The sequence below is a fragment of the Ambystoma mexicanum genome, chromosome 3q, assembly GCF_040938575.1.
Source record: "Ambystoma mexicanum isolate Mex_15411 chromosome 3q, UKY_AmexF1_1, whole genome shotgun sequence".
NCBI classification, from domain to species: Eukaryota; Metazoa; Chordata; class Amphibia; order Caudata; family Ambystomatidae; genus Ambystoma; species Ambystoma mexicanum.
In genome coordinates this window covers 985,609,440-985,635,272 of record NC_090926.1, presented here as the reverse complement: position 1 = coordinate 985,635,272, position 25,833 = coordinate 985,609,440, and the positions used below count along the sequence as shown (strand labels likewise).

At 46.6% G+C, this 25,833-nt stretch overlaps 1 protein-coding gene across 2 annotated transcripts in view; it reads right to left on the bottom strand.

Moving 5' to 3' along the window:
• Positions 1-25,833, bottom strand: part of KIF19 (kinesin family member 19) — a 447,302-nt gene that overhangs the window by 172,681 nt on the left and 248,788 nt on the right. For both annotated transcript variants that reach the window (XM_069655131.1, XM_069655130.1), the window contains exon 4: positions 3,496-3,583. In XM_069655131.1, the coding sequence (XP_069511232.1) occupies positions 3,496-3,583 (88 nt within the window). The remainder of the gene's footprint in view (positions 1-3,495; positions 3,584-25,833) is intronic.

Below are 25,833 nucleotides of genomic sequence, written 5' to 3'. Positions count from 1 at the left end.
GCGCATCAGCAGGGCAGAGTGCTGTGCCGTCTTGGGTGGAAGCTCATGTATATCATGAGGAATGGGCCTTGAATTTTCAGACGGAGGCTCGTGTACCTCCAGAGCTTTCTGTGCTGTACCTTGTGATCAGGGGTGGACTGGCCTTTAGAGGACTCTGGAGATTTCCCAGTAGGCCTCGGCTCCCTGGGCCTCGTTTGTGTGGTAACCTCTTATATTTCCACATTTTCTCATAGGGAAAGGGTTGGGCTTGCTCGATATGTGTAATATGAGGCCTCTTTGAAAATGAAATCCAGGCCCTCTTTTGGTTCACAGTCCACCCCTCCCTGCGATGGTTTTTCTATGAACACCAGAGGTGCTGTGCGGGCACCCTTCGATGGAGTTTTGCGTACATAATAAAGTCTTGTGTCACAAATGAGACAAATGAGGGCCGATGCTCCATGCCCTGCATCCAGGGCCGATGCTCCATGCAAAGGCCCCAGTGTGATCACCTGGAGTGATCTACCCTTCGGGCCTCTGCATCCAGGGCCGATGCTCCATGCAAAGGTCCCTGTGTGATCATCTGGAGTGATCTGACCTTTGGGCCTTTGCATCCAGGGCCGATGATCCATGCATCGGCCCCAGTGTGATCAGCTGGAGTGATCTGCCCTTTGGGCCTCTGCATCCATGGCCGATGCTCCATGCAAAGGCACCAGTGTGATCATCTGGAGTGATCTGCCCTTCGGGCCTCTGCATCCAGGGCCGATGCTCCATGCAAAGGCCCCGGGCCTCTGCATCCAGGGCCGATGCTCCATGCAAAGGCCCCAGTGTGATCAGCTGGAGTGATCTGCCCTTCGGCCTCTGCATCCAGGGGCGATGCTCCATGCAAAAGCCCCAGTGTGATCAGCTGGAGTGATCTGCCCTTTGGGCTTCTGCATCCGGCCGATGCTCCATGCAAAGGCCCCAGTGTGATCAGCTGGAGTGATCTGCCCTTCGGGCCTCTGCATCCAGGGCCAATACTCCATGCAAAGGCCCCGGTGTGATCAGCTGGAGTGATCTGCCCTGCATCCAGGGCCGATGCTCCATGCAAAGGCCCCAGTGTGATCAGCTGGAGTGATCTGCCCTTCGGGCCTCTGCATCCAGGGGCGATGCTCCATGCAAAGGCCCCAGTGTGATTAGCTGGAGTGATCTGCCCTTCGGGCCTCTGCATCCAGGGGCGATGCTCCATGCAAAAGCCCCAGTGTGATCAGCTGGAGTGATCTGCCCTTCAGGCATCTGCATCCAGGGCCGATGATCCATGCAAAGGCCCCAGTGTGATCAGCTGGAGGGAGATACCCCTGAATCCTGCAGTCAGTGACTTCGGGAGATGTCTGATGCGTGTATCACTGCTCCAACTACGTACACCTGGCCCAGTGGCCACCACTTCCAACGCTGGGCGATACATGCACGTCATACGTACTTTGCCCTCCTGTGTGTGTCTGTGTGTGTGTCTCTCCCTCCACTTCCCTTTAGCTCCCCCAAAGTGTTTGAGTCCCTTCATTTCACTGCCTTCGCTCTACCTCATCCAGGGGTCAAGCCCTAAAAATGAAAGTGGGGGAACTCATCAACGAAAGCAATGGGATTCGACATTGTCAGACATTAGCAGTCGGTGTGCAGTGATAAAATCGCAGCAAAAAATGTCGCCTGTACAAAAAATCGCGGCAAAAATGCAGTGGTTTGACCAGTTAAAGGTGCACCATTTAAGGGGAGCGGGAGTTGCAGGGGTGTCCCCCACTCCCATTAAATGGTATAATGGGTTCAGTGGTTGTGGGTGTCCCCTGCATCCTTTACATGGATTGCGCGATTTTAGCACATGAAACCAGCATATCAATGTGAAATATGCACATTTCATTAAATTGGCTTTCCATAACCACCCAAATTGCACAGGACGAATGGCATTTGTCTTTCATAAAATCAACTTCTAATAGTATTTTTGAAAATGTTAAAATGTGTGCATGTTTTAAACTTCAAAAGCCAATACGAATTTTTCCCTGGGACTTGCAGTACCGAAATGGGACATTTTACCTTAAGTTGTTTATTTCTCATCAGGTTATATAGTGCAGTGGTCAAGTGTCCGGCCTGCAAGCTTGACGACTGCGGTTGGCATTCATCTATACATTCAAAGAGGACATTCAATGTTTCTCATTTTAGCTGGGGGGGTGGACTGAGTCCACCCTCTGAAAAAAGTGGGTGGACGGAGTCCACCCGCTTGTACCCTCGACTTCAGTCGTGACCTCATCCATTAAGACATGTACTCCACCAGCTGACCCCGGCATGACAACTCGCCTTTGCGGATTTAAAATCGGCTTCTTTGGGGGACATTAAGAAGATACGTTCTATGAGTGTTTATAGACAAAGTTCTCAAATGCCAGAAAGCCCTAGACAAGCTATATCAATGGGTGTGAGTCAGTCACATTGGTGGTAAGTCGGGGTTGCCACCTTTGACAAGCTATTTTAAGGGACATTGTGTGGTCAGTATAAACAGATTACAAAATAGGGAACATCCCTAAAAAAACAGGACAGTCACAGCGCAGCCCCATGATGTGTGATCCGGGGCAAATAGCTGTGCATTGTACTGTGGGAATGCCCCTGACACTGCCACGTCTGGAGGTTCCAGAACTGGTGAGCCCCAAAACTGTCCACAGAAGACCAAGAAGAGATGGTTCATCCGACTCAGCGGGTTCCCGCGACCCACACATGTACTCAGACCACAGAGGCTACTCTTTTTTGGTGGGGGGCCTTTCTGCCAACTGCATTTTAAAGAAATGACTGATATATTTTCTGAAATATAATGTATATGATCAATTCATATCTGCTTATACTGTTGCTATGTGTATCAGATATTTTTAATCTATTTTAATTATATGGCTGATAAATGCAATTAACTGTCTTAACGTTTTGAGATTGTATACCGCATTGCATATAGAATGTTGTTTTTATGGAATTGTGTTTTCTGAAATATACATATCTGATGATGGAAATCAAATGATACTCTTGTTGCTACAAAGACACTTGTTTATGAGGGTCAAACTATACAAGCACTAAACCACCTGATGTACCCCCTTCCCCCCCACTGAGTTCCAGGCTTGAGATTTCGGATCAGTCAAGGACCCAAGGTAGTAGACTGGGTGAAGTAATTACAGAACTAAACCTACCTGGAGTCAACTGCCCACTGGCATTCGTTGCCATACCAAGGAGCCTAAGGTCAATTGGCTGCTCGTAGGTAAGTGATTACACATAGCACTGTGCACACTACTAGTACTCAATGAACTGACTGGCCGAGGACAGGCCCAGGCGCGGGTGGGTAGGGACTCCGCTGTTCTGTCATAAGCGAAGACTAAAAAGGGACATGCCGCCGGTCACGGTGGCACCATTAGAATAGTTGCAGGTGGGAATGGACGCACCCAAAGGCCGAGCTGTACGTGAGGAGGAATGTACTGTGGCACCAGAGTAGAAGTGTGCAAGCTGCGAGGGACTTACCTGTAGGGCCGTAGGCAAAGACAGTTGCGTTGTAGCCAGAGATCACACCCTCAATCAGGCCTTTGGTGGTAAGCCGATAGACCATCTCCTGTCAACCAAAGAGAAGTGAAAGGACGGGTGTTAAACACAGGCACAGCTCTCAGAGGAAGTAAAAATGCTAGCACCGGTAGACTGCTATAATAAAGCACAATAGTTCCCAGCAACAGCTCGAAGGAGGAAGCACAGTCACTAGCACACAGTGATTGCTGCAGCAAAGCGCAATCGCAAACAATTGTCAGTGCAAGCATTCATGCAGCCCCTTTTGGCAACAACCCACTGCTTGCCCTGAGGACAGATTCGGTATTCCATGTTTCTAGGACCAAAATGGTGCCCACTGTGCAACCTTAGTCAGTTGCTTGTAAGTGCGTTATTGTATCAACAGGTCTGTGATGCGCACATTCTCACCCCCTTAGTGGCTCACCGGCCTCTTACTGCCAAAAAGATTAGGGAATTCTCCCGAGGGCATCTCTAAAGGCATGGGACCAAAAAATGTATTGCATGCAGTTTTTCTAGGGACTGTACAAAATAAATACTTAAGTACTTACAATATACTGCTATACTCATAATGATCCCCCATGCCAACAGGAGAAAGATGTTAAAGCATGATCAGGTGCCATGACAGGTTGCTTTCAATGTTCAATTGTGTCTGAGGTCAAAACATCCTGCTGGATAATTCTGAAGTTACCCAGAGTCACGTGAAAGTCTATGAGATTGTTCAGCAGTGGAAAACACTTTTACAAAGTCCCATACACTTATGGACTCATTCTGATTAACTTCAAGAACAATCGCTGGGAGGAGCAAGACTAACATAATAGTGCGCATACGGCCGCGCACCCCTGCCAGCGATTCTGATAGATCCCTGCATATGGATGAGATGGATCAGGTTGTTGCAGTGAAGGCCTCAGGAAACCAGGATCTGTCCAGGTTACCCTGCTTTTCCCCGGAGTGTGTGGTGAGTCTTGGGTGATCTCAGCCATACATGCAAATGCACAGTGGAGATCTGCAATGGCAGCCACCATGGCAAACTTGGCGACCATCGTTACTCCACTGATTCCAATGTAAGGTGCCTTCTTTTTTTGTTATGCAGTTAAAATGGGCATAATCCTCTGGCAGGTTGCTGATATGTAGGGCTCAGAAAACTGATCCCGATGTACCTGCATGAGGATTTACCGCACAGTGAGGGAAGCCACACCAGAACCACAGTGCAGCGTTATTACAGGGGAACTCCTCAGCACCCTTATCAGCAGTCAAAAGTATGGAAAGCCATTTTCCATGCTTTTCTCTGTATGTGGCCCATTCAGAATGAGGGTGAGAGAAAGGATTCCAGACTCGATAGGAGAGTTGTCCAGATTCTGGCTTGTTTCCATGGACTGGACCAGGCATAAGCTCTGCAGCAGTTCTTGTTTTAGACTTTTGACTGTACCCGGGACAAAAAGACCAACAGGAACTGGCTGGAAGGAAACACTAGAAAGAAGATGGACCAATGCACATTTAAGCACCACAGTAACGGCTGTCTTCCCACTCAGAGGTCATGGTGCACAGAGGAGCCACCAAATTGAGTGCATCCACTCTAGGCTGCTGGGCAGTCGTATCACTGCTCTCCCCCTTGAGGACTTCCCTGAAGGTTCCTTACCTCAGGCAGGACTAATTCTTGCCCAGCGAGACGGCTATCAGTGCCACAAGGCCCTGAAAAGGCTGAACAGTTGGCCACAAATTATACCTAAGATAACATCACTAAGGATTTCCGATCACAGTGTTCTCCTTAAGTGGGAATGCATACTGAAGCTCTTATGGGCAGGGGTGTTGCTAGGCCGGGAAAAAGACCAGGGGCTATGCTAATGTAGGGACTGTCAGGACACAGAGCTAGCTAGCTTTTTTGTTGTAGCCCCGAGCTTCTATCCGGGGCTACAACCAACAACAAAAAAACAGTTACCCCCTAGCGACGCCTCTGCTTATGGGGACTAAGGGGGATTCCGATGTCTGCAGATAGTTTGGAAGGTGGGATTGTCACAGCCTGTTCAAATCAGTGTTTAATGCCTCCGCCCAATACAGTGCCCCAATGGTTCAGCGAGTAGCTCCACGGTTGCAGAATAGGGCGGAGTCCTGGGCTTCTCAGCATCTCCTGGGTCTAAAGTAATCTGCAAGAGGTGCACACTGTTGGTTTCCACTGCATTCAGGATCATTTGTCAGGGTTTAAACAGGAGGCCTCCAGGAGAAGTGGGGTATTCCGACAAGGGGCAATTTTGAGGACTCAGCGGGAAGCCACCACCATCAGTGTCTGGCGTGACACCAGAACTAGCACCAGAGTGAGTTGCAGTGCCCAATGCAGATAACTGCTGAAATTCACATCTTTTAAGTGTCCAGAGTAAGTAGCATTCCAATAATTTGCCAAATTCACAGACTCCAGGCTGGCAAATGGATTGGGCGACCACAGAATTTTCCAGTGCCCTAAGGAAGATGGCAACCAGCCTGGAAACGGGAGTCTGCGCAGGACAAAAGCCTTTGTTCTCCTTCAAAAAGCATACCCAGAATGAGAGTCTACTGGCAAAGGCTTTGCTTTATCCACGCCTCCTCACACTCTATAACGCCTCTCTCTGCAGATTTATCTCCCCTTTTAAATTCTCCTGCCAAATATTATTTTTCTTTCATTTCTCTACTGTAGTCCCATATATCCATCCAACCAAATCTCTGCCATCTGCCACTAGATGGCACTTTGTTGTCTCAGGCTAAATTCCTCTTAACCACATTAGTACCCGGCGAGGGTCAATCAGATCGTAACAATCAATCTGATTGGCCCTCCACCGGGCTGTTTACCCAGCCAGGAAAGACTTACCCGCTGCACTCAGTTGGGAGCCCCATTCCTGCAGTGTTCATTTCTTATCTTCCTTGGCGGCCATTGAAAGACTTGTGTATAGGCGTGTTACAAATGCCATACCATATCATATCATAAAGGGAGAAGGGACTACATGTAGTCCTTTCTCCCCATTCTATGGCAGCCATTTTGTGTTTTTACTATTTTTGTTAATGGCTACCATGGAAAGGGAGAAGGGTCTACATGGAGTTCCTTCTCCCCCATCCCTAATGGCCATTTTCTTTTTCTTTTATTCTTTTTTTCCTCAAGTTATGAAATGATTTCCATGCCGTTTTACAACTCGAGAAAACATGCTTTTATTACTGTGGTATGACGTGCCAGGGTACTAATAGCAATAGAACCCTCGTAGGGGGGGCATTACCGCTCGTGATTCTAACTACCGCCCCGCGGGCCTTACCCGACCGGTAATGCCACCCCTCCTCGAGCCCTACTGCTTAAGTAATCTTCCAACATGAACTACATGGCCCCACCTATACACACACAATTGCACTGGGCACACAACCATAGGGTCTTTTTTGACAGTGACCTCAAGCTACAGCAGCTCATCACCTCCACTGCCGGGGAGACTGGTATAAACCTTCTTCATAGAAGTAAATTTATCCCCACCTCACTTGCCCGGTGATGTCACACCCCAAACCTTATTACCCTCTGCTTCACCTGGTATAGTACTGTGAATATAACACCTAACTATATCATTCTTGACAACGTATCTGTTGGTCTCTGTTGTCCCATTTCAATGTGCCCATGTGTCACATCCATCCCCTGGTCCTCCTGCTGTAATGACTTAAAATCCTACCACTTCAAAGCACCCAATTATGGAATGCTGTGTTTTCTGTATTGCTCCTAGTGCACAGTGTTAATGGGAGAAGCACGATCTCTAATACATACAAATACCAGGCATCACTGCACAGTCTACACTATGCGAGGTTGAGCGCTTCCCCCACCGTTCAGGACCCTCTGGGTCCCACGAAACTGTATCTAAATTTGCATTATGGAGCGAGCTCAATAATGAAAATGGTTCTGCGGGTTAGAGTCTTTGTATTGCGACAAATCACCTTCCAGAGCACCAGAGGTCCAGGGATGAATATCAGTTTCTAAACCATCAATCAACCCCACACCTCTAGTACACCAGAAGGGATCTGAACAGATTGGAATACAAGTGAATTATAAGACCCCCTTGTCCAGTTTTGGTAACGTGGATAGAACGGCAGGCTTATATCCACAAGGTCGTAGGTAGTGGGTTAGTTGTAACACAGCGAAAATACAATTATTACCCAATGATAAAAGGGACTGTCCAGGCAAGGTTGTATACACATATCTACTTTATTATTACTACAATAGACAGTTCTAGCACACTACAAATACGACCCACCCAGTAAAGGAACACAGAGGAGAGACAGTTTCACAAAGGAAAGGGATGCACTCTGGATACTGACAGGAGGGTAGTTGGTAAAGTAATCAGTCTTACAGTTCAAGGTTATTCGGTTCCACCACCAAGGGGGAAAAGGGTTGTAACTGTCTCTAAGGGTCTTCGGAGAAGGACCAGGTGGGTAGAACAACAATGTACCTGTTGCTGAAGGAATTCTTGGTGCTCAACAGCATCAAGGCAGTTCCAGGGTGCTTTGCAGCCCTTGAGACAGAGTTAGTGATGGGAGACAGCTGCGGGTACCAGGTGGCAAGCAGTTTGGCAAGCGAGGTTGGTGGGACGACTACAGACTGTCCAGCACGGTGGCTCAGGGCCAAGAATCGTCTCTGTGCTGGTCGGCGGATCTGGAATGCTGGTCAAGGTGGATCCGATGGCTATTGTGACAGCGGCGTGACAACAGTCAACGTTTCAGCCGGATGTGGTTCAAGGACTCGACTGTCTCAAAAATGTCCTTAAAAGATGGACACTGGAGGATGCTTGTGTGGCACTCCTCCTAGCTTCTTCACAGGGCTCATATCCTTACAAGGCGGATGGCCCAAAGCTCAGGAGAGTGTTTGCCGGCAACAGCCTTGTCCTTTGTCCAGAAATTCTCTGGCACTTCCCACCTAGGAAGCTTGCTGGCAGAACCTAGCAGGGCACGCTGTATGCTGGCTAGGTACTGGTTCTGGAGCTGCTGGATGGGTCCTCTGAGTCTGAGTCCTCTGTTCCCTGGGAGATGTTTAGGGGAGGGATCTTGCATCCCTCTTGGAACTCCTGGCCTTCCTTCAATGGTGGAAGATGTAAGGTAGACTGTACCTTCAGCCAGGATCCATATCAGTCCTTCCTCTTACTCCTTTCGAAGTCGTCGGATGATCTGTTAAATGAGAGGTTCAGCCCTCCTTTAAAGCAAAATGGGTCCAAGTGATTGGTGCAGGCTATGCCTACCTTAATGAACCAATCCTGGGTGCCTACCAACAATCCTCTGTTATGCATGAGGTCAGGACCAGGGTGCTCTGCAACATGACAGACAAGGGGTGGCAACATATACCTAAGTCCCACCCATCTTCCTGTCTGTTGTAGATGAAAGTGCCTCTCTGGTTAACTGAGTCCTCTCTGACTCTTGGTTAAAGCACAGGCTTCCCTTGAAGTATGTGTTGGGAGCAGACTTCCTGTCTCTCCCAAATCACATCCTTCGTCCCTCTGAAGGGGGTCTGCTCTGCAGGGACACCTGCGGTAACTGCTGGACCCAGACAGGCCATTCACTGCCTTTCATACCGAGAGGTGGTAACTAACTTCAAGTAGGCACATTGCATACCAAATAGGTGTTAGTCCCCCCTTCCTGTTGTCTTCTCTGGCAACCAAGCCTCTCCTAGAGGCTTGCTTCAATTATCTTGTTAGTATGCACTTCCACCAGCCGGAGTAGTCAAAAGGAATACAGATCAATGGAGCCTTTAATATTTAAATTTGGCTGCTCATGGCTGGAGAAAGGTGTGCCTTCCCCCTTCTGGAGACGCTTTGATGTACCCGGGCTATCACATTCCAGCTGAATATGACAGGTGAAGACTGCGCCTGTAGCCTGTGTTTTCGTGCAGTTCATGTGACTATGCGTTTTGTGCAGGAAGCAGATGGAGTGTGTGCGGAATGGCCTCACACAGTCCTCGGAGGTTGATCTCCCATCATTCATTCTCATTATTAAAAAATCAAAAAGCCCAGGCAAGTGCACTCTCCCTGCGCAGATGGTGGAATTCCTCACATACATTAGCAAAAACGTGGGTTTCATGTCACCCTACACAGCGCTAAGCATGGCCAGTCCCACTGCAAAACAGCCCGACCCTGGAACATGCTCAGCACAGTGAAGGACATCCAGGAGACAAGTGGAAGGTTTTAGGCGCGGCCCCATTTCTGCATCTCCACCCTCCTTTGCTATGGGATCTGATTCGAAGATTGTGGGGCCAATCTGATGCTGCCTGGAGTCCTTTAAGTCTCACTTCCTCAGACGAAGGGGCAAACTCTTCTACATTCTTGTGTCATTTCCAGCTGCAAACATGGCGCCATGAAAGCTCAAACATTTGCCTTGAGATCTATAATTAGGGTGTCGGGTTTTGGCCTTTTATGGATGCCTCTGGGTTAGCAATGCTGGCCCGACGGGTCGGGTCTTAAAACTGTTATTGAAGTGAGTTATCTTTGGAGAAAACAAAAAGGAGGAAGGAAGATCGAGGGGCCAAAGATGAGAAACAAAGACAATGAGAAAGGGAAGCAGGGAGAGCGGAAGATAAGATGCTGGAGAGGAAGAGAAGAAAAGGAGGGGGCGTGAAGAAGGATCTCAAGGAGGAGAAAGCGTATGGAAGAATGTGAGAGGAATAGAGTGAGAATGGTGGGGAGTGAGCTAATGGTGGGGACGAGGGAGAGAAGAAGGCAAGAGGAGAGGAAGAATGAAGGTAGAGCGACGGGACGATGAAGTGATGGCGAGTTTAAGCAGATAAGTACGTTGGGGAGATAGCTCAGCGAGTTAAGTGCTCGCCTCAGCTATCGGTACACTACCTGCAGTCGCTGGTTCGAGGCCTGGTAGGGCCCACTCAGCCCATCATCCTTCAAGGGTGGGTGCACCGACTAAGCTATTATTACAGCATTTCCAATCAGAAATGTGCCATGAAGTGCAAAATAAAATCATGTTATTATAGATAAAGCATAGGGGAGAAATGAAGAAATGGGCCAGGAGAAGTCGAGAATAAATACATGGATGGTGAGAGATGAGGGAGAGAACTGGAACATCAGAGACTGAGGAAAGACGGAAGAAGGGACAGGGAGGGGGATGGCCTGGAGGTTGGAAGGAGCAGAGTGATACACAGAGAGGGAACTGGGATAGACCCTATGGGGGGGAGAGGGGAGAGACAGATAAGCAGAGCAGATCTGCAAAGACAAAGCCGAGAGAAGGAACAAGAAGGAGCAAACCAGATGGCGGTCTAAACGTGTTCATTAATAGTCGGCTTTGGGCGGCGTGGGTGTCACGCCATTTCTCTTAAACATATAATTAAACATAACAACAATATAATTTACATGACAACAAATACTGTAACATAATATGTGCAATTGCATGTAATATGCCACACCAGCAGAGCATTACTTGAACTAATACAGCATATTACAAAGACAGAATCAACAGCTCCAGACCCATAATGAGACCAAGGCAGGTATTGGGCTGGCCTTGCATCACTTCTAGACCTGGCGGGCAGAGTTACCCATGGAACATGTCCAAAGCCAGGGTTGAAATTTCACTCCCCACCCGGGTGAGTCTTGAGAGACACTGGCCACAGCAGAAGGAAGTAATGGATCCTGGGCAAGGCGGCCACGTGGACCAGGGGTGCACCATCGCCTCGCCAAGTAAATGTTGTCACTACTTACAGCGCTTAGAAATAGATACCATAAATGAAAGTGCTATACATAGGATACATAACAGATGTGGAAGCAGAATGTTATATGAACGGCCACTTCTAACTCGATGCAAGGGTAGGGTGACCAGATTTTTTCTTTTTAAACCGAGCCAGGAAATAGACATAGAAGTAGGACTAAAGTAAATACAAATATAACTGTAGTCCTATATCTATGTCGCTGGCCTGTTGATGGGGGAGGAGGGGAGAGGGTGTGCTCACAAGCACAGTCCTCTCTAGTGTTGCCAACTTGGTGACTTTCTCGCTATATTTAGCAAGAAATCACGCTCCCCCCAGCGACTTTCTACTGTAAAAGCGGCTAGCGAGAAATCTAGCTACTTTCTTCCATTTGTTTGGAAACGTACACTTTTTTCTATTGGTTTCCAAACTAATAGAAAAAAGTCGCTAGATTTCTCGCTAGCCGTGCGGCTAGTAGTTGACCATTGTTTCTGAATAAATACTCTCTAAACTGCACAACTTGCATCACATTTTATCAAAAGCTCCTGCTTGCGTACTATTAAAACAGTGTCACAAAAAGAAGGAAGAGCCATTTGCAACTGTGGGCCACTTTTTCATTGGTGCCCGAGACAATTTTATGCCCCAGTCCAACCGTGACGCTGACCTAGCAGAGGGCTCTGCAGATCAGAAGCAGCTAAGTGAGGTGCTTTGGCAGAGCAGTGCATTGTGTCAGTACTGGAACTGTCACATTTCGGGTGCTTCAAGGTTCCCATAGCGTTCAAACCTGTACAGCAATTTAGGGCTGCAATAGTTTCTGGTTTGAAAGCGGACAAGAGCCGTGCAGAGGAATTTTACATGTTTTTACCTTTTTTCTGCAATTCATAAAGAAGCAAAATATAGTTATGACTATTTCTGATAGGTATTTACTTCTGGCTATGACATATCGACATGCATACTATACTGCACTTATGCATTATGTTATGTACTGTCATCTGTAGGTCATCAGACCATGCCACACGTATAATTAGGCAACTAGCTGGGTGAAAAATGGAATGAGGGGCTATAACAACCGAGCCTTTGGCAATTACCCATCATGCACATGGCCAATAGCTACTTTCCTTACTGAGGAGTTGGCAGCACTGCTCCTCTCATTGGAGGAGTGCGCCGGGGAGTGGAAGTGGGAGGAAATGGCAGCGTGAAAAGCATTTCACACCCCCATTCACGCAGAAAGAGTCGTGCCGGGACGGACCCGATTTCGGGATTTCAAAATCGGGTACTGGCAAAAACCGGGACCATAGCCATCCAACCATGCAAACCCAGGACAGGGTTTTCTAAAATGAAAAAACTCCCGGGACGGATGGTGATTTCCCCAGACTGTCCCGGGAAAAGTCTGGTGTCAATAACAGCAAGATGGTTGACCACCCCTCTCAGGACTCCTGGGGCCAACCAGAGATGTAAGGGACCTTTGGAAATCTCCACTGTGGTGTCGGAGAGGAACCGCTCGTAAGCTTGGTGTCTCTTCTGAACCCATGCTATGCTCTTATTTATTAAGTAACATGGGCGAGATGCAGCCAGCCTGCGGCAGTCTCCTACAGTGATAAAAGGTCAGGTCAAGCCTGAACAAAATATATGCGCACAGCATCAAAAAACTGTCTAGATGCATCCTGAAAACCGAAGCAATAACACATCAACACATCAGTACGAACCATTAGAAAGAGCGATAGTCAGGATACACTGAAGAGGATGCACCAGTCTAAGGACTGAGTGATGATTAATGATAGTCAGGATACAGTGGAGAGGATGCACCAGTATAAGGACTGAGTGATGATGAATGATAGTCAGGATACAGTGGAGAGGATGCACCAGTATAAGGACTGAGTGATGATTAATGATAGTCAGGATACAGTGGAGAGGATGCACCAGTATAAGGACTGAGTGATGATGAATGATAGTCAAGATACACTGGAGAGGATGCACCAGTATAAGGACTGAGTGATGATGAATGCTAGTCAGGATACACTGGAGAGGATGCACCAGTATAAAGACTGAGTGATGATGAATGAGTGTCAGGATACACTGGAGAGGCAGCACCAGTATAAGGACTGAGTGATGATGAATGATAGTCAGGATACACTGGAGAGGATGCACCAGTATAAGGACTGAGTGATGATGAATGATAGTCAGGATACACTGGAGAGGATGCACCAGTATAAAGGCTGAGTGATGATGAATGATAGTCAGAATACACTGGAGAGGATGCACCAGACTAAGGACTGAATGATGACGAATGCGTATATGAGCTGCTCACCAGGTCTGATTCCAGTTGCACCTGGGCCTTCCCAACTGAGAAGGTTCTCAACGCAACTGGGGTCAGTGGAACCTTGTTACCCAGGAATTGAATGAATATCTTTGGTACCTCAAGTTGTGCGTGGGAGGGTTTTCTGTTTGTACGACTACAAACCTTTCCATCCTTGAGCCCAAGGGTGGATTGGCCTACAGGGAACTCTGTAGATTTCCTGGTAGGCCTCTGCACCCTGGGCCTCTTTTGTGTATGCATTTTCAAATGTTCTCATAGGAAAAGGGTTGGGCTTGCTCAAAATATGTACTATGGGGCCACTTTGAAAATTATTTCTTGGACGTCTTTTGATTTCCAGTCCACTTCTGCTTGAGCCACATTTGTATTAGAATTATCCTCATTGTATGAGTAAGCAATGAGAGCGGAACAGCCAAGAGAAATGCTGATTCCAACAAATAGCACTCCAGCCCTTTGTATGCATGTACATTATAATCATAAAACTCACAGATTTGTACGCATATAAAATAAATATCGACTAGTTGGGCATCTTGGTGCTCCAGTGCTGCCTGTGGATAGGCAGAGGTCTAGCCATGTGTAACCAGCCATGTATGTATGGCTCAGTGGAAGGCATTGTTAACATGCAATAGGCGAGGGAGTTGTTGGTGCGTGACAGGGTTGAGTCGATTTCAGGGCGCTTTGCAGCTTCTATGACAGAGTTCAAAATGGAAGACAGCTGCGGCTATCAGGCGGCAGGCAGTTCGGCTAGCGAAGCTGGATGGACAGCTGAACACTGGCCTACACAGCGGCTCGGGATCAGGAATCATTGTCTCAGTGGTTCTGAAGCACTGTTCGAGGTGTCTCAGACAGCTTTAGGGAATGCGGCATAACAACAGTCAGAGATGCAGTTGGCTGCAGCAAGAGGGACTCAACTGGGTCAAAAACGTCCTTTTGAGGCGGACGTCGGTAGATGCCTGTCGATGCACTCCTCCTAGCTTCTTCAATGGGCTTGTGTGGTGCTTTTAGGTGGATGGCCCAATGCTGAGGAGAATGTTGCAGGCACTCTCTGGTACTTCCCACATAGGAAGCTTGCTGCAGAGCCTAACAGGGCATGCTGTGTGCTGGCTGGGTACCAGTTCTGGAGATGCTCAAGGGTCTTCTGGATTCAGTATCACCCCCTGTTCCATTGGAGATGTTAGGGGAGGGATCTTGCTTCCCTCTTGGAGGTCCTGGCCTTCCTTCACTGCTGGAAGATGGCAGACTGCACATTCAGCCAAGGTCCAATGCTGGCTTCATTGTGTCATTGTGCAAAGTCTTCAGATGATCTGCCAAAAGAGCGTCTCTGCCCTCTTTTAAAGGCACATGGATCACAGGTTTTGGTATAGGCTAAGTCTACCGTAATGAACCAATCCTGGTTCCCCACCAACAATCTCCTGTATGTGTGAGGTCATAAACAGAGTGCTTTACAACAGAAAAGGTAAAAGGGTGAAAACATGTACTACTAAGACCCAACCATCTTCATGTCTGTTGTGGATCAAACGGTCCCTATGGTTAATGGTGCTCTCTGTGGTTCCTGATTAAGGCTGAAGGTCTCCCTTGAAGATGCGGCGAGACCAGACATTCTGGTGCCGTCAATCCACATACTTGTACCTTCTGAATGGGGTCCCCTTGCAGGGATGACTGCTGTAAACACGCAGTCCCAGACATGACATTTCACAGTCAATTGATTCTGAAGGCGGGAGCTGGCATCAGGTTGACACATTGTATATGAAAGGATGTTGGGGTTTCCTGACTCGGATTAGTCCCACACATTTTCCAGAAGTTGATCTCCCATCATTCGGTTTCATTTAAAATTTCAAAAAAGCCCCGGAGAGCACATACCCACCAGGTATTACCCAAATTGTTCGAACACAATTGTTCAAATGTCCGAATTGACTGAATTTCAGGGGTCCAAATTGACCTTTGCACAATTGACCATTTAAAAAAAAACTGTAATACTCCGCAGCTTCCACTAGATGTCGGCCTATGCACAGCATGTGATCTAAGCAGATTCCACAAGCCTCAGAAATATATATATATATATTGGGTTGGTTTTATATATATATAAGGGGTTTGGGTGGGGGGTTGCAGATGGATTTGCATTGGGTGGGGATTCCAGGGTGTTTCCCCCCGCATATATGTAACAATTGACCTTCAAAATTCGGTCAATTGTGCAAAGGTCAATTGTAATTCGAACAATGGTAGTGCGAACAATTCGTATACAATCACCCACCATGCTGATGGTTGAATTTCTCACACTCATACCAAAGAAGAGCTGCACATTCTACAGCATTATAGGCATCCGAAGGACAACCAGTGGTAGATGGGGTTAATTGGTATTAAAAGGTCTAATAAATTATAGCAAAGACACTGCAACCATCAACAAGGGTCCTGATATCATCCATCCTCAACAACACAGACTCAGCCTCTCTCTATGGATGAAAGACCACCAATATATGATCCGGTAGCTTTTGGGCAGACTTCTTAATCTTTAGTAAAGCAACCACCTAATTCAGAAGCAATGAGGTTTCTTGAGAAAATTGACAAATTAACTGTCTGCTTCAGATGTTTGACAATGGGTGGAGCAAGAAGTTTGATGATCCATTTTGAGCAAGGGTCTTCAGAGGAACCTGTAACACGGAAGGTGACGCATTTCTGAGATGATCATGAGCATGTAAGTATGCGTTCAGCTACAGATTAACAGATGGATAAGACGTAGGTAGTCCTGGTGTCGGTCAGTTTTGGTCATTTTCTTTGAGCCTTTTAATACAGTTAAGTCTGAAGTGTGGATAGGATTGGTCAGACCTTAAAGAGGATGGGAGGGAGTTCCACAACTGAGCTGCTTTGACAGGGAAGCTGTTCCCTCCGGCAGTGCTCAGTTTAAATGGGGGCACAACTAGCTGGTTGGTATATGCTTCTCAGGTAGGTATACTGGAAGTTCTTCTTTTGAACCTTTCTGTTAGGTATTTGGGGGCTAAATCATTAATACATTTGAATGTTAGTGATACTGTTTTAAGTTTAATTTTGTCTGCTGTAGAGAGCCAATTAGATTGTCTTCTGACATCAGAGATATGCTCTCTTCTTGGGATTCCTAAGGCGGCTCTGAGGGCATTGTTCTGCAAGGTTTGGATTTTTTGCAGCGTGTATTTATTAGACCCTATGTATAATGCGTTACAATAGTCCAATTTGGATAATACCAGAGCTCTTGATAGGGTGCGGCAGCTGGTAGCGGACAGGTATGGTTTTGCTGCTCTAAGCAACTTACAGGTGTATGCGGTACTAGAGGCCATCGCACTCACCTGCTTTGTTAGAGAGAGGCAAGAGTCGAGGTAAAAACCTAATGTTTTTACCTCTTTTGCTACTTTAATGGTGTTGCCATCTATTACAAATGATGAATAGTCATTGTTCAATCTTTTGATATTTTGTGTATTCCCCAGTATGAGTTCCGTTTTGTCATCATTCAGGCATAGACCATGACGGGCCATCCATGCCTGGACGATAAGGTATATCTTATTCACCAATGCCAAATCCTGTTCAAAATCCCCCGAAAGTGGGATGAGAATCTGAGTGTCATATGCATAGTTAGTGTAGGTGACACCCAGAAGGTCCAGATCATCAAACAGGGGCTTCGTGGAAATGTTATACATGGTAGGAGAGATGCAGGGGCCCTGGGGAAGCCACATGTGATAGGTACTGGGTCAGCCGCTGCCGAGGTAGAGAAAACCCTCATAGTTCTGCCACTTAAGAACGACTTGATCCATTCAATGGCATGTGTGGAGAAGTGGGTACAGATTCCAGGTGGGTACAGAGCACATCATGATCTACCAAGTCAAATGCCGCTGAGAGATCCAGTAGGAGGAGTAAGGCTGTTTTTCCAAGATCTTTCAGCTCATCGACCTGGGTTTTGAGATCGATAAGCACGGTTTCGGTACCGTGCTGAGGCCTAAAGCCTGATTGTCTGGTACCTAATAGTTGATGCAGCTCCAAGTATTTTTGGATCTGTAAGTAAGCCACTCTCTCTAGTATTTTTAACAGAAATGGTACCATTGTAATTGGCCTGTAGTTAGTCGGGATTGACGGGTCCAAAGTTTGCTTTTTAAGGTGGGGGAGAACACATGATTGTTTGAGGTTGTCTGGTATCGTGCCTGATGCAAAGGAAGCATTAATGAGTTTAGAAACAAATAGGGATAGGTCTCTGGCCGCATCTTTTATCAGTTGGGCTGGGCATATGTCGCCTCGACAGTTGGAAGGTTTGAGCGAGAGTATTATCTTTTCAATCTCTAAAAGAGTTACTTTGGTGAAGTTGAATTTTTGTTCTGGTTTGGTAGAAGTAGGTGGTTTACCTCTTTGATTGGTTGAAGGAGGAATATTTTGTTTCTTTTTTTCAATTTTAGTTTGGAGTGTAGCTATTTTGTCGTTAAGCGCTTTTTGGATGTTGGAGCACCACGTTTATTTATTGTCGCAGTTGTCCGGAGCAGGGACTTTGCCAGTGAAACAAGTGTTTAAATTTCAGCTCAATTAGGTGGGCACCAGTTCTGAGTGGGTTTTAAAGGATTTCCTTGTGAGGTTCATATGAAGGCTACCTTATCAAGGGGTGACACCAGATTACCAGCTTAATGCTTGGTCAGAGATACATGTTCTGGGGATTTGAATGCCATATCACTCCCTTTTCCTCTGAACTCGTAAGCATCAAATGGATGGAACAACAACTGCTTTGACAGCAACAACGCGAGTAGACCAAACTGAAATGGTCAGGAGTGGCCCGAATCGGGAAGGGTGGGGCGTTCCACAGCTTGGCAGCTGCGACCGGGAAGGAGCGACCACCCATATGGGCACAGCGAAACCGAGGGATAATCAGTGATGGAGTGGGTGGAGGGCTAAAACTTGTCACAACTAACGGCGCAGAGCAAATCCATCACTTGTTGAGCCTGGTGCTGATGTAGTAGATCTAGGGTATTTGTTTTAAAGGAATAACAAAATAAATTAGGATGATGTCACTCTGAAGTGACCTGAAGAGGTGAAATGTCTATAGAGGAATGTCAAGCGTGTGGCCAGTTCCTGAGGTGCTGTGGTGAGTGCAGAACCTGGGAACTGGTCCGGAAAATGCGACCAGCAATTAGGACCTCCTAACATAACAAGGTGGAGAAAGCATCAGGAACTCAAGTGGTGAAAGCAACTAGAAATTCAGAAAATATCCTAAGGGAACGGGTGACAAAATTGCAAAGTTATCATGCAGAGAGGAAGCCATTCAGAAGCAGTAGGTGCATGTCCACTTAACGTGACATAGTTTGCAGGCTGTCACTGTGCATAATTCCCACGTCAGATCTTTGATTGTGGTGGTTTTCGGATACAATCTTGTATCTTGAGGATGTAATGCTGGCCAGGATAGATAAACCATGCTTTTGAAATACACAGAAGAGCCGTGCGGTTTTTAACCAATGACCGAGCGTTTAAAGGCCAGCTCTGAGGTTCTCCCGAAAGAGGCAAGATTTGGAGGATGAAGCAGATTTACTAGAAGGTTCATTACTAGAGGTGAGTAAAGCCTAACCTTATAGTGTAACAGGAAGGGGGCTTTAAATGCAGAGAGTCCAGATTGTGAGGAAGAGCTGATGCCTGAATCTGCCATCAGAGGGGTCCTAATGTGTCTGGGCCACTGGTTGCAGCAGGCCACAGGCAGTACAGTAAGGCTCTGCCATGCCATAGCCATGCCGGATGACCCACCCTGTCTGCATGCGCGTTGACTCATGATGGCACATTATGGCCGAGCAAGGAGGCCAAATGGTCTGGTGAAGGTATCTTTACAGGAGGTAGGTCAGCAGGTGGGAACCTGTCAACTAAAATAAAAGGCCAATGTGCGCAAATGAGTCCAGATGACCTTGTGATCTCATAAGGAGGGCTACAAAGAAATTAAATAACACAAATCCAAGTAGGGCCACTCGCGTCCACTACAAGGAGACAAATACTAACAAAAATAAGCAACAACAACAACCGAATTGTAAAGTACATATACAATCCTGAAACAAAAGCAGAGTGGCAGTGCAACAAACAGAGGCTGCTACAAATAGCTACAAATAGCACAGCATAGGTTTGATGTAGAGCAGGACTGTATGGTTGATGTATGGTCTGGAAGCTGCCGGTGCAGTTTGGAAGCTGTATGGGCAGTGGGTAAGAGGCCTCTACGCGCAGTCACCAGATTATAGTTGCAGCACAAGGTAATTCTGCGTTGCTGCCTGAATGCACGGTGTCTGGAAGTCAGTCCGTAGTGGCTGCAGCAGAGCGATGCCCAGATGGGGTGAGTACAATGGCTGTGTCCAGCTAGTCCGCTAGTTGCAAGCGCTATGTAGTTCCAGTGATGTATGGTGTGACCGGCTTTGTAGAACAGTGCGGTGGCAGAGGCACCATTGTCTTATGCTCAGCTTCTCCACAGACCCTGGAAGATCAAGCGCATCTCCCACCGCATTATGGATGTCTGAAACAGCCTATGCACTGTCCCTGTAAGCATTTGTCCATAGAAGGTGTAACTTCTGGGCAGAAGACACTGAATTGTCCCCTGTACTGGTGCTTTCACAGCAGACCCATTCAGTGTCCCCTCAGCGCAGTACGCATTGAGGCTCCTCTGCTCTTCAGCCACCCTGGCAATGGGTGAGGACTATTGTTTTCTCTTGTTGGAGAATCTATTGTTTTATATTGTTTTGTTAATTTGTTTGTCAGTGTATTATATTTCTCAAGTTTTGTGACCATGAAATGAACAGTAACTCTGCTCCAGGATTTCATGCAACTCCCAGTGAACTAGAGGTACAAGGGGAGCACTGCAAGAAACAGTTTGTTAATTATTTTATAGCCACTGGGTGCAAAAATCTTTTGACACAAAGTACAAATGCGTGCTACACTTGAACAGTCTTGGTGTTGAAGGTAGAATTCATTTTGAGACCTTGCCACCCGTGTCAGTGGGTAAAGGTGCAGGGAAAACTAGAGACACCTTTGAGGCACCGGTCAGAATACTGGAGCAGTACTTTGAGCCCAAGAACAAGTAGGATTTCCATAGGGGTTCATGCACCAAAGTGATGGCCTTATAGAGAGATCAAGTATTGAGAAGCTGCTGTAACAAGAAGGTTCAAGAGAAACTACTCTTAGTGCAGTGACTGACTCTAAGAGATCAAGTAGTGAGGATACAGTGTAAAATAATGGCTCAAGAGAAACTATTAGTGGTGAAGTGTCTGATTCTAAGAGATCAAGTAGTGATGAGCTGCTGTAACAAGAAAAGTCAAGAGAAACTACTCTTGGTGAAGTGTCTGACTCTAAGAGATCAAGTAGTGAGGAGCCACTGTAACAAGAATGTTCAAGAGAAACTACTCTTGATGAAGTGTCAGACCTGAAGAGACCAAGTAGTGAGGAGCCACTGGAACAAAATGGTTCAAAAGAAACTACTATTGGTGAAGTGTCTGACTTGAAGAGACCAAGTAGTGAAGAGTCGCTGTAACAAGAGGGTTCAAGAGAAACTGCTCTTGGTGGAGTGTGTGACTCTAAGAGATCAAGTAGGGAGGAGCCACTGTAACAAGAAGGTTCAAATGAAACTACTCTTGGCGAGGTATCTGACTTGAAGAGACCAAGTAGTGAAGAGTCACTGTAACAAGAAGGTTCAAATGAAATAATCTTGGTAAAGTATCTGACTTGAAGAAAGCAAGTAGTGAGGAGCCACTGTAACAGGAAGGTTCAAGAGAAAGTACTATTGTTCAAGTGTCTGACTCGAAGATATCAAGTAGTGAGGAGCCGCTGCAACACATAGCTTCAAGGGAAACTACTCTTGGTGAAGTGTCTGACTTGAAGAACCCACGTAGTGTGGAGCCATTGTAACAAGAAGGTTCAAGAGAAACTACTCTTGGTGAAGTGTCTGACTTGAAGAGACCAAATAGTGAAGAACTACTATTGGTGACGTGTCTGACTCTAAGATATCAAGTAGTGAGGAGCCACTGTAACAAGAAGTTTCTAGAGAAACTACTCTAGGTGAAGTGTCTGACTTGAAGAGACCAAGTAGTGAGGAGCCACTGTAACCAGAAGGTTCAAGAGAAACTATTATTGTTGAAGTGTCTGACTCTAAGAGATCAGGTTGTGAGGAGCACAGTAACAAGATCGTTCAAAAGAAACTACTCTTGGTGAAATGTCTGACTCTAAGAGATCCAGTAGTGAGGAGCCGCTCTAACAACAAGGTTCAAGGGAAACTACTCTTGGTGAAGTGTTTGACTCTAAACAATCAAATTTACGGAGCTGTTGTAACAAGATGGTTCAAGAGAAACTACTCCTATTACAAGAGAATGGCATTTAACTATTATTGTAACTCGTTTAGTTTGGTACATTACAGCATGAAAACGTCATGCTTTTATAAACGGGAAAATATTTATTGGTATGGTAATTTTTATTTATAAAGCACCTATACACAGACAGTGTTTCAAAGTGCACAAGGAGGGTGGGAACACGGGGAAAAAACAACTCTCAGAGCCCTTGAAATTCTGAGACGATAACGCTCTCCATGGACAGAATAAGTGAATATGATACATTTAACAGTTGAGATACAACAAATAGACCTGACAGCGTCTCTGTGGTTTTTTACAAGTGCACATTAAGGGGTGAAGACAAGGGAGAACAGACAGAACAATCTTCAGGCAGAGATGCATTCAGATTGTGCAAGTGCGAGGAAAGCAGAATATTGAATATTATTATATCCTGTTCTGTAAACAAATAAAATAAGGATTGGCAAAGCAATAATTTTTGGCGTTTGCAGTTGTTTATTGTATTTTACATTTAAAGGCAAAATGGAGTAAATGCTTGGACTGTACATGTCCGCTTATTGTACTCATATCTAAAAGTTGGTGTTTGCATAGTAAAAAGACTTCTGTTCACCACTGTGTACAGAGGCAATTTTACTATTTCTATTATTAGTACCCGTCGAGGGTGCAATCAGAATGAAAGAGCCATTCTGATTGGCCCTCGATGAGTCATTACCAAGCTGGGAATCCCTCTGTCGGGATTCCACGGCCTTTGTACCCGGCGGGGGGTGTTGCAACCCCTCAGCCAATGAGGATGCTTGAAGCTGGGCCATCCCCGCTCCGAGCCTCCCCACGGCTGAGAGGCTGCCTTCGCCCCCCGCAGGTGACTCGGGTAAGGCTTTGGCTTTTTTTTCCTCCTTCCATCCCTCCCTCCCTCCTCACCCCACTTACCTTCTATCCCTTGTCCCCAGTGGGGGACGCTAGCAGCCTCCTGCCGTGTGGAGACTCGGAGCGGGGCCATCCCCGCACCAAGCCTCCACATGGCTGGAGACTTCTATCGCCCCCGCCGGGGACCCAGATACATTTTTATTTTTTTCCCCTTCCCCTCCCTTCCGCCTTCCCAACCATACTTAGCTTCTTCTCAGGAGCGGACGTGCTGGAAATGCTTCTGTTTCCAGCGCGTCCGCTCCTGATGGCCACCATGGAAAGGGAAAACAGACTCCGTTTTCCCTTTCCAGGGCGGACATTTTTTGATGCTTTTTTTTTTTGACGCTGCAGTGTTTTGGGACCAAAAAAAGCTTTTAGTGCCCCGGTCACACAGTTTTTGCGGGCCGGGGTACTAATGGCTATATGCCCCTTGCGGCAGGGGCATTACCGACTCTGGTAATGCCCCCCGCTCGGGGCATATTGCTTATCTAATGTTTTGTGTCTGAGAACACTAACTTGGAACATGTTTGTAACTTTGAAATTAATAATTGAGGATACAGGACGTATTAAAGAAATCATGGATATGTTACAGTGTGTTTTCAGATAGTCATAAAATCATCTAAAGAAATGCACACTAAAATTGCATTATTTGCCTACTGGGACCCTACATGTCCAGTAATGACTTCAAAAAAAGTTTTAAAAAAAGGTCAGTCTTTTGAGACACATAACATTATTATTAGACACTGTAAAAAAACGTCCATTCCCCAAAGTGAACCTAAGTATTTTATGGTATTAGCACACTGCATCGTAAAACATTTGATCTTTTCGATTTGATTGAATTATTTTGATCGTTTTTTTGATAAAATTAAATTAAACATATATATGAGATGGGGTAAGGGAATAGGTTAAGGTGGGTGGAAGTCGGAGAGGTTGCGGGGGGTCTCCCCCCATAATTTTGACCAAACAAACGACCAAAAGAAATTAGGTCAAATTGAAAAAGGTCAAATATTTTCGACCAAGTAGACCTAAACCATATTTTACTACTAACAAGTACTACTTTACTAGTAACATGTTTTATCCTGTCAGTCATTGGTGGGGGGATATGCCAGGTGCTATTCTTTGAGAGGCGTCTAGAGTACCCTAAGCACCCACCTACCACAATCCATTCAAGCACCCACCCCATCCCAGCTTGTGATGCTTAGATGAGTTATTGGGTGCTGTGTGAGCTGCAGTGTGTTAATCACGGTGGCCTAGCGTTGGTAGGGATGGGAAGGGGTGGGTAGGGTTGGGTATGCAGTCGGCTATGGTCTGCAGCTTTGGGCAGGAAAGGGTGAGGTAGGGTGGGAAGGGGTGAACTAGGTGGGTGAGTTCTGAATATTTCCAAATATAACCTGCTTATTTAATCCCCAGACCAGTTATTAACCACAAGGAGCAGTGTAGAAACAAAGTAAAGGACCCCTAGGTGATACCGAATGAAAAATAAACAGCAAAAGAGCATATCCATGGAGCAGGAGGGTGTGCGATCACCTTAGTACATGCATTACATGTTATATGGTAGATGCGGGTATGAACGCCATCTTGGCGAGTGACAGCCATCTTAGAAGTTAGTCCCAAGGTCAGCGAAGAACATTTTTGTGTAGTAGTATTAGACCCCTTGCATGAGCTTGAACACCACCCCCACCCCGGCTAGGTCCCACAGAGTCCATGACATTCCTCATTGTTCTACAAAAGTTACAAGCCCTCGTGCTCTGAAAAGAATGCACCCTATAAGGTCATGAGAAGGGAGCAGAGCGACTTTTTGCAGTACCCTCCCACGGGACAGATAGCTGCCCCTAACAATCCCCACACAAGAAATACAGCTTTGCCACACTTTCATCCCATGACCCCTGCATGCCTTGGCACCGTTCAAACACAGGCCACTGACCATAAAACATTTTCACCCCTCGATCGATCACTAAGATCAGAAGGCAAGGCTATTGCGCCTTCGGAAATGGGTCACATGATTTGTGCAGCGAGGTGCAGGGTAACATCAACATTATAGCTTAAAACTAAGGTGGAGGATCTTGGGAGTTGCTGATCTGTCTCGGAGCGAGTGAAGCGTGTGAGTTAGTGTGACCTCGGCTCTCATCCCTGTATCTGCCAGGTGCTTGTTACAACGTAAAATAACATTGTTTGTGTTAGTAGCCAATTTATTGTTAGGCCAACTTCACCTCAGATGACAAGCCCAGCTGCGCCCACATGGACGGAGATGAACAGGTGAAGATGGACCAGTGGCCTGGCATCCCATATGGAGCAGGCTCTATATGTATAGAGCTTGTCCAGTTAGGATTGTAGAATTGTACTGTATATGATTATTTCATTAGTGATGTTATTTGGGCTTATAATGTGCTGCACGTCCCTACGGAGCCCAGAAGGTTTGGCGGTAGCAGAGTTCTTTGCTGATGCATTTATATTTTGTGGAAATAAATACTTGTCAGTCATGCAAGCATGTCCTGGGCCTTTTTTCCATAGCAGACAATATTTACTCTGGTAGGAACATGCAGAGGCGTGCCTTCATTTGGTGACCCCGATGTGATCCCAGTGACCCTCGCACTGACAGAGGCTTCCAGGCCGCTTCTCAGAAGGGGCCACGGCCACCTGCAGCGACCCAGTCCCAGATGCATCAGTATCAGAGGTTTGGACGAGTCATTTTTCCAGAAGTCCTGTCTGCTCTTGTCAATGTCTACAGTAGGGTTCCCCTGTTCTTGGTCACTCCACTCCCCCTCCTCCTCACCTGAAGTCTCGGTGTCCACTTGGCGCACACATTTCTTCTTCCACAGAGCCTTTTCTTTGGTTAGCAGGTAAGGTCTGCCCCGGAAGGAAGCCACCCTGACCTTAAGGCAGAGAGGTCTGCCTCTCTGCCGAAGAAAAAAATAGCTAAGAAAAGTAAACAATCGGCTGGCAAAGAAAAAAAGGAAAGAAAGGTAGAAAGGGAAGGACAGGAATGCAGGGAACTAAGGAGCCCTCTAGGAGGAAAGCAAAAGGAGCAGCAAAGTACCAACAGAGCGAGGAAAACTGCAGCAGCGTTTCACCCGAAGCCTAACCCGAATGGGTTGCAACGCTTAGGCTTCTGG